General features: G+C 36.1%; 1 protein-coding gene across 3 annotated transcripts; it reads left to right on the top strand.

The window, feature by feature from the left end:
• Positions 1-64: 64 nt before the first annotated feature.
• On the top strand, positions 65-8,369 carry LOC121257502 (protein DETOXIFICATION 45, chloroplastic-like). Of its 3 annotated transcripts, XM_041158520.1 has the most exons (17): positions 65-297; positions 390-525; positions 822-1,188; positions 1,990-2,132; positions 2,638-2,781; positions 2,915-3,090; positions 3,481-3,616; positions 4,214-4,310; positions 4,439-4,539; positions 4,950-5,113; positions 5,507-5,578; positions 5,679-5,795; positions 5,915-6,010; positions 6,094-6,215; positions 6,664-6,721; positions 6,832-6,888; positions 7,930-8,369. In XM_041158520.1, exons 3-16 carry the CDS (start codon positions 866-868, stop codon positions 6,841-6,843), a joined length of 1,761 nt encoding a protein of 586 aa, XP_041014454.1. In that variant the 5' UTR covers positions 65-297; positions 390-525; positions 822-865; the 3' UTR covers positions 6,844-6,888; positions 7,930-8,369. The 3 variants fall into 3 exon arrangements, 2 of the variants coding, with proteins under 2 accessions (XP_041014454.1, XP_041014453.1); XM_041158519.1 differs by lacking the exon at positions 65-297 and having other exon boundaries at positions 315-525; positions 845-1,188; XR_005939225.1 differs by lacking the exons at positions 65-297; positions 6,832-6,888; positions 7,930-8,369 and having other exon boundaries at positions 313-525; positions 5,985-6,010; positions 6,664-6,683.
• Positions 8,370-8,400: the final 31 nt, after the last annotated feature.

Raw genomic sequence — 8,400 nt, forward strand, 5'->3', positions numbered from 1 at the left:
TTGTTCATTTAACAGTTAAATAAATAAATTCTCACATGTTTAGACGATACATTTTCACGGACAGAATTTGCTGGGATTCTTTATTCTGAAAAGAGACATAAATTTTCGCGAAAAAACATATTCTAAGATGTTTACATCTCGAATGATGTTAGAATGGTCCAATTGTTTTTCCCACTGAAACATGAGTAAAAAGAATTATCGCTTAACGAAATAAAACAATGAATAACTCAGAAAAATTATTTATAAAGATACCATATCATACGGCGGTTACAGTGTTTAATCCCGAAGAAGAACGAGGTTAATTTCTTTCCAGTCTTTCGCCGCAGTTGATTTTCTCCTATTTTATTTATATATCGTCTCCACTTTCATTCGTTTTTTCCATTTTCCAGAGAACCAAACAGAGGGCTCTGTCAGCCGTTTTCATTTTCAAGCGTCCTACTCTACGCCCTGAACAGCGTAAATTCGACGCATTTCTCGCTCAGTACGTTGCTTTCTGGTAGTAACTCGCTGAAATAGAGGTTCTTGGTGGGTTTTGTTTCTCCTGCTCTGTATTGTTATTGGTTTCGGTTGTGCTCTCGTTACACACTATTACCGAGCATATTAAAAAGTGAAATAGAATGTCAAGTTTTTTTTTCTCTCGCCGTTTGTGTTGTTGAAGATCGAATTCTGTAAACGCTTTGATCACTTTTATAAAAGAAGTTGTGTTTTCTCCAATTTCGCTGCTCTGTAATAACATTTTTCGAATTTGAATGTAAAATCCGTCATTTTCGGGGTTTAACATAGTTATTTTTTAATATATATTTTCGTTTTCGGTCTTTTAGGCTCTCTGTTTTGATTTTTGAAGATACAACAAGAATTGGTAAGAATGAAGGCTACCCAGTTTAGTAAGGGTGTTATAACAAAACCGACGAGGCTGTTATATTCTTCAAGGCCAGGCAAAGTTCGTAATTCCTTTGTGCCGGTTGATAGGAAGTGGATAGGCGATGCAGACATTGTAGGAGGCTGCCATTTGTTTTCAAAGCATAGAATAAGAATGTCACCCCTGGTGACCCGTCGGAGAAAGCCTGGTTCAGATACTTGTAGTTGTCAATTGAGTTCTGATTGTAATATCGGTTCCTCTGATGTGGAGGAAAGATTGGCTGTAGAGGAAGATGAGGCCTTGAGCAGTGCAGGGAAGGATGTTATTCCGTAAGACCTTTAGCCTTTTACTATATTATTTGTACAAACTATTGGTTTGAGTTTCACTCTTCTGCACTTTTGAAATTTCATTTTAATCTGTTTCATAGAAGTGCTTTTTCCACTTTTTCAGGGGGTTCAAAATGGATTTATGTGTACTTTTTGATTGGGGCATTTAGTAGAAGCTTTGAACGCTCTAGTCTACTTTTTATGGTGTAAAATATCTATATTTCTGTACTTCGTATAGATGTAGACACGTTAATACCGCATGCAAGCGTTAGTCAGTTTTCTGAAATGTGATTGAGTGTTATCTGAAAATATTTAACACTTGATTCTGGCCTGGAATCATTGATTGAGCTGTTTCATTCACATCTTTTACCCACTTAATTTCTTTTTCTATAAGTAATTTTTCATAAATTTTGATTTGTATTGAAAGCTGTTAACTTAATGCTGTTGAGTGGTAATAAGTGCATCATAGTTTCTTTTTTGTGATCTCCCACTCACCATCCCATCTCCCCTTCTCTGCCTAAGCAATCTCTTGAGAGTTGTAGACCTGAGTATTGTTATTTGACATGATTTTAAGTTTTCTGACATGCCAATTCTCCTAAGAACATTCTTGGACTCTGTGTGCTCATGGGCATCACCTTCTCTAAAGTAGTATATCGGTGAGGAAATTCTGTAGTGATAGCAAGCAAGCAACTTAAATTCTAACCATAATCTGAATGCCTTCAGATAAATTATTTGCTACATATCTTGTAAGATGTTATTATGCTTGCCTATGTACATGTATTGATTTCCTCAATCTGTTTGCAGTGAGTTGACGGGAACTCCTGTCAGTAAATCACAGTCTCTGGATGTCAAACACGAACTTTTGATGCTCTCTTTGCCTGCCATTGCTGGACAGGCTCTTGAACCCTTAGCACAGCTCATGGAGACCGCCTATATCGGCAGATTAGGTACCATCAATTTTTTATATATGATTCCTTCCTCATTTCCTGTTTGGTGGTTAAAAAATTCTTATAATTTTAACACTTTTTTCTTGGATGTATTTTGGTCCCTGTTTACCATTTTCTTCATCTCCTTCTTTTATTTTGGTTACTCATTTTCTTGTCTTGATATTGGTTGCATTTTTGTTGTTAGTTTTACTGAATATGCTCTGCTTGCTTATTATGTTATTTGTTAACTTCATTCTTCTCATTTTTTTTTAAATATTTGTTAGTCTATTTGTTCACATAAGAGTACTTGATATCAGAGGTTGAACTAATTTAATTGTGTGTGTCTTACTAGTGAACTGGGGAGTTACATGCTTGAATTAGTGATTTAAATATTCATAGTGCTGACCCTTTTAGAGCTTACAAAAGGCTATAATTGTCATATGAAATGGGATGTAGCTATAGATGGTCTTTTTGTACTTTTAACTTTGAAGTTTTAACACCCCCCCTTGTTTCACCATTCCCATAGGTCCTGTGGAGTTGGGCTCAGCTGGTGTCTCCACAAACATTTTTAACTCCATATCAAAGCTATTTAATATTCCCCTCCTTAGTGTTGCTACTTCTTTTGTTGCCGAAGACATTTCAAAGTATGCAATTGAAGATTCCGCTTCAGGTGAAGTAAAACTGATGGTCGATGCCTTGAATTCTTTTGTTGAACTTATATTTCATTCTGGTTCCATTGTGCTATTATATAACTGGCACGATATCTTCATGTTTATTTATATTTTGGTCCAATTGTTGAACAGTTGGGGGTTGCCTAGAAGGCATGACAAACGGTAAGCCTTCTAATGGAGTGGCTGAAAGAAAACAGCTATCTTCAGTGTCTACAGCTTTATTATTAGCAGTTGTGATCGGCATTATTGAGGCTTTAGCCTTGTATTTGGGAGCTGGAAAGTTTCTAGATTTGATGGGCATATCATCAGTAAGTTTCTTTATCTACTTGGGGTTATATAATATTATTAATTAATCACACACCTTCCTTTCCTTCTCTCTGTACACTGTATACAGATACATGGACATGCATCATTGTGCATGTTTATGAAGACATATGCCCATGTATGTGCATGTGTGTTTGTGTTTAAATATTCAGTTAGTCAATTACCCATTTGTCTCACTCTATTGGTCCTCTGCATTTGGACATTGGTCCATCTGGGTACTAGTGTAATTATGGGATCATAATAGTCCTTTATTTTCTTTTAGATCTGTTTTCATATTCTCTGAGGTAGTTAAGTTCTATTACAATGAATACTTATATGAAAAAAAGTTCTATTACAATGAATATATTTTTTCCTGGTTGTCTTTTTCTAAACAGGATTCTTCCATGCGCATTCCAGCACAACGATTTCTTTCGCTTAGAGCATTTGGTGCTCCTGCAGTTGTGGTCTCCTTGGCTCTTCAAGGCGTTTTCCGTGGTTTTAAGGACACAAAAACTCCTGTTTTATGTCTAGGCAAGTGTTTTGGCTTAATAACTACAGTAATGCTTTGGTTGACTGAGCTATCTTCACCATAGATATAATGCCATGATGTGCCATGATACTCAAACATATTAGTTTTTCTTTTACTATGTTTTTTTACCTTGTTCTTCCTTTTATGTTTTGCTTTCTGGTGGTTTCTCGTATGTTTTTGGATTGAGGAAATGGAAAGGATAAATGACAGGCCTTGATTGTTGCTACCGTCACAATACTTTTGAAATTTCCATTTCATCATTGTCTGAGTCAATCCCTTTCATCCTACTAGCAATTTTCTTTCCCATTTTGGGGGAGGGGGACAAATTTCCATGCAATCTTTTTATTACCGAAAAGGAAGAAGTTGATGTTGGTCTTGTAGACTTTGTTCTTTGTGACTCTAAAAACTTAGTTTGAAGCATGTACAGTTTCAATATTTTTGAGGCGTTGTCTTATGACTCTTATCTTATTACTTTCGTATCTTGTTTACTAGTTGCTGCTTTTATGTTTTCAACTTACATGTTATCCCAATTGTTTAATAGTTTGTCTCCATTTCTTTTGCCTGTCTTCCTGCTAATTGACGTTTTGTTCCTTATGCAGGCATTGGTAATCTATTAGCTGTATTTTTGTTTCCCATTCTTATGTATTATTTTCAATTGGGTGCAACTGGAGCAGCCATATCCACTGTTTTGTCTCAGTATGTGCTTTCTGGATGAATTTCTCTCTCTCTCTCTCTCTCTCTCTCTCTCTCTCTCTCTCTCTCTCTGTGTGTGTGTGTGTGTGGCTTTATTTAACAATAATCATGCTAGAAATATTTATGTTCAGATACACTGTTACCTTCTTATTGATCTGGAAATTAAACAAGATCACTGTATTACTGCCCCTGAAGATGGGATCACTTCAATTTGGTGGATATATAAAATCTGGTAAGTTAAGTTTTTCCTAGTGCCAACTCTCTTGATTTCTTAAAATGTTTTTTCCCTGTATTTTATTTTATTTTTTTATTTTTTGTAGTCAAAACTGCACTATTAGACTGTCATTCCCCTGCCCGCCCCCCCCCCCCCCCCTCCCAAAAAAAAAAAAAACTCTGCTTGTATGTTTAGAAGGTTGACATGACATAAATTTTAATTTTAGTCATTAACATATTTTCCGTGAAAATAATTGATATGCTATTGTGATGGTGATTGATTGCTGATGGAGGAGTAGATTTATTTGGATGGTGTATTTTCTATTTTTCCTGCTTATTATTTTGATAGAATTTGATACACGTGTTAGGCCCTTTCCTCTACTTGAGATGTATTTCCATTGCTTTGTTACCAACTATGGGTTGCTTTAGGTGGCTTTCTTCTTGGAAGAACTCTTGCTGTTCTTATAACCACGACATTGGGGACATCAATGGCGGCCCGTCAAGGTCCAGTAGCTATGGCTGCACATCAGATATGTATTCAAGTATGGTTGGCTGTATCCCTACTCACAGATGCACTGGCTGCATCTGGTCAGGTATTAAATTTCTTTCTTTGAATTATTTTTCTTATGTGCTGTCATAACTTTACTTGTTTCCATGCTATCATTCCATTCAGTTTCTATTTGGTTGGAATTATTAGTTTTGACGTGAGGTTTGTGGATTGATCATGATTAAAATAAAAAGGTACAGATTGTTGTAGGAAATACATAAACAAGGAGTGGAGTAAGCTAGTTGAAGGAAAACCTTTATTCTATGATAAAAAGGAAAGTTCATCTTTCTTCCTTTAGTCTTCTGACTTCAAGCTCCCCCTAAGAAACTCTCTAAGAGCATACATATTGCATAGTACATAACCCCCACATTCTGTTATCAGAATTTATCTGGAGACAAGTTTGGTTTTTTGTTCACTTTATAAATGTATCTATTTGCAGGCCCTGATTGCAACTTCTTTATCAAAAGGAGAATACAAGACTGTGAGAGACATTACATTCTTTGTGTTAAAGGTAAGCTTGTCATGAATGCTTTTCCATTGATTCTGATTGTATGATGCAATCCTTTAGTTGAGTAGATTCGTTTAAGGACTTGGTGTGCATGTTTTTCCAGATAGGATTGTTCACTGGAGTTTTCTTGTCTGCAATTCTTGGTGTATCTTTCGGTTCTTTGGCCACCTTGTTCACCAAGGATCCTGAAGTATTAGGAATTGTTAAAACTGGGGTATTGGTACGTAACCACACTTATGTTTGGCAATTTGTTCAAAATACTTTTTGACCTTTGAAAGTTTATGTAACTACCAGTGCCCTTTTGATATTTCTAATGATTTTATCTAAAATTTGTCACAGTTTGTCAGTGCTAGTCAACCTTTGAATGCCCTAGCTTATGTTTTTGATGGTCTCCACTATGGTGTTTCAGACTTTGCATATGCGGCTCGCTCCATGGTAAGCCTTACCTTTGGAGTTTTTCAGATGTCCTTACTTGGTTCTATGTATTGCTTCTCTAACACATTTGTATTGATTTAAAGATGCTAGTGGGGGCAATATGTTCAGCATTTTTGCTCTATGTTCCTTCAATTGTTGGTCTTCCTGGGGTTTGGTTGGGCTTGACCCTCTTTATGGGCCTACGAACGGTGGCAGGATGTGTGAGGTAAACTTCACAGTATTGTGAAATATTCACTTTCATTTTCTAGAGTCTATATATCACGAATTGTGACTTATTTGAATATTTGTCCTGACAGTAGGCAAGAGGCCATTATGCATCTGTGGATGATATACATACATATACATATATATATATATATAACTTATATATATATATATAAGTATATGTTTGGTGTTACTCTGGTGTTGCTCTTCCCTAAAAAAAATTATACATATTGATGTGAAAGCATATTACAGTCCATCTACTAATCTTTGGTCCAGTTTCATATATACTAAAGTTATCAACAACTTATATTTATAGTTTTAACTTTTTAGGAGTTAAATATTGCCAGCATCTGCATCTTTAGATGCTTAGTATTGCTCTGCTTATATAGATTTGATTGTTGCTAATTCTCTCTTATTCTAGTTGACTTATTTATAACCTATATTGTTAGATTATTATCAAAAAGTGGTCCATGGTGGTTCCTGCACCGGGACTTCCAGAGAACTGAGGTTAGTGGATGTTAGTAACTCTGATTATGGTTCTTAATGTTCTAATTTTGGGTTATGTTTTGGGCTTGAGACTAGAAATTAGAGCTATACTGAAATTCCTTCTTTTTCAGCTGGCCACTTGAAATGGGATTAAGCTTGGAAGATTGCAGGACTGCTACCATTCTCAAGTATGACATACCTTTCTTAATAGATGTTTCAGTTGCGACTTATGCTGATAAACAGTCTTTGGGTTTCAATTGGAACCATCTGGTATAGGCTGCACAAATTTAAACCATCTGATATTGATTAGATTATGAATAATTACTGATTTTTGGCAAAGGAAAGCATAAATTTTTGTTGCTAAATTGTCATTTATGCTTGGTAGATTATCAATTCATTATTGGTATCGCCATGTATCATATCTCTGGCAAAGTCCAGGCTTTTCTTTCCCTGGTGACTCGGTGAGCAATAGCACTTCCAACAGAAGGGATTTATCTAGACATTTTCTCTCGTTGGGAGTAGGACTGGGTTGGGCAGTCTTCTAGTTTTCGTATTGCATCCCTTCAGAGTTGCATCCTAAAAATAGAAAACTAAAAAGAAATTCAAAGAGATGTTTCAGATGACGTTACCAGCTATAGGAAAGAACATTCAAATCAATTATACGAAGAAAAGTTAATTTAAAAGTCATTTAATAAAGACTTAAAACTCATTTAATAATTCTCCCTTGTGGTCCCTTATGGTTGATTCTAGGCATTCCCGACAAAGTGCCCAACCCACAATTTGGATCCACAGTACCCATAGTTCTGTAGATCCAAATATTTTTTTGTCATTTTAATGCTGATAAGGAACACGAGTATGGTTGATCCCCCTCGTGAAGTGATAAATCGCAAGTAGAACAGATGATAACTCTGTATTGGAACACCCAAATCAGCAACCGTTTTATCAGTGAATTTGATTATTTCCCAAATCAGCTATGGTTTACAACTTGCTTTTGAGGATCTTCTTTTAGACATTCAACTCTAGGAGATAGGACAATCAGTTTAACATTATATTCCTCATGAAGCAGAAATCACTGATAGAATCTCTCTTTATAGTTTCTACTCCATGGATATCACGTGTGTTTCATTGTCACATTCATTGATTTCATCCTTAGCAACAACCTGAATTATCTTTAATGAATAAACATGAAAAGATGAGAAGTATTAAGCAGTGATGGCACCATGAAACAGGGTTCACTTTAAGAGTACGTAGTCCGTTGGACCTTAAGGCTCAAACAACTCAGCATTGAAAGAATCCTTTCTTCTGGGGTTCCATCCCTTGTCTTTTGCACAGTTGATCGTTGTACAACAGCAGTGCAGGATCTCCTGTAGTGTTGGACAGAGGCTGTCTTCATGGCACAGTGCATTTTCAATGCTTGGCAATCTGAATATGCCGTCAACAACCTCAGCTAGCCATCGGCCGTCTCATCTCCGAGGTGTACACATTCAAAATACTCCCTGAGATCCCAGTTACTGCATCCTAGCTCTGGAATTTTTGGATGAATACATTCCCTTGTACATTGGAAATTTCATTTCCTTATTTCAATTATTACTCATGTCAATGCACGAGTGTACTAGATTTGCATCCTGCCAAGCTTAAAATCGATGAATGATAGATGAAATTTGCACCATTTCTTGCTTTGCTTGTCATGTATTGGTATG

This window comes from Juglans microcarpa x Juglans regia, chromosome 3S, assembly GCF_004785595.1.
Source record: "Juglans microcarpa x Juglans regia isolate MS1-56 chromosome 3S, Jm3101_v1.0, whole genome shotgun sequence".
Classification (NCBI taxonomy): Eukaryota; Viridiplantae; Streptophyta; class Magnoliopsida; order Fagales; family Juglandaceae; genus Juglans; species Juglans microcarpa x Juglans regia.

Excerpts from the sequence above, each read along its gene's own strand:
- LOC121257502 (XM_041158520.1), top strand. The coding sequence starts at position 866 with ATGAAGGCTACCCAGTTTAGTAAGGGTGTTATAACAAAACCGACGAGG. Across the intron at positions 5,796-5,914 it reads TTGTTAAAACTGGGGTATTG|TTTGTCAGTGCTAGTCAACC; the intron begins GTACGTAACCAC and ends AATTTGTCACAG. Across the intron at positions 6,011-6,093 it reads CATATGCGGCTCGCTCCATG|ATGCTAGTGGGGGCAATATG; the intron begins GTAAGCCTTACC and ends ATTGATTTAAAG.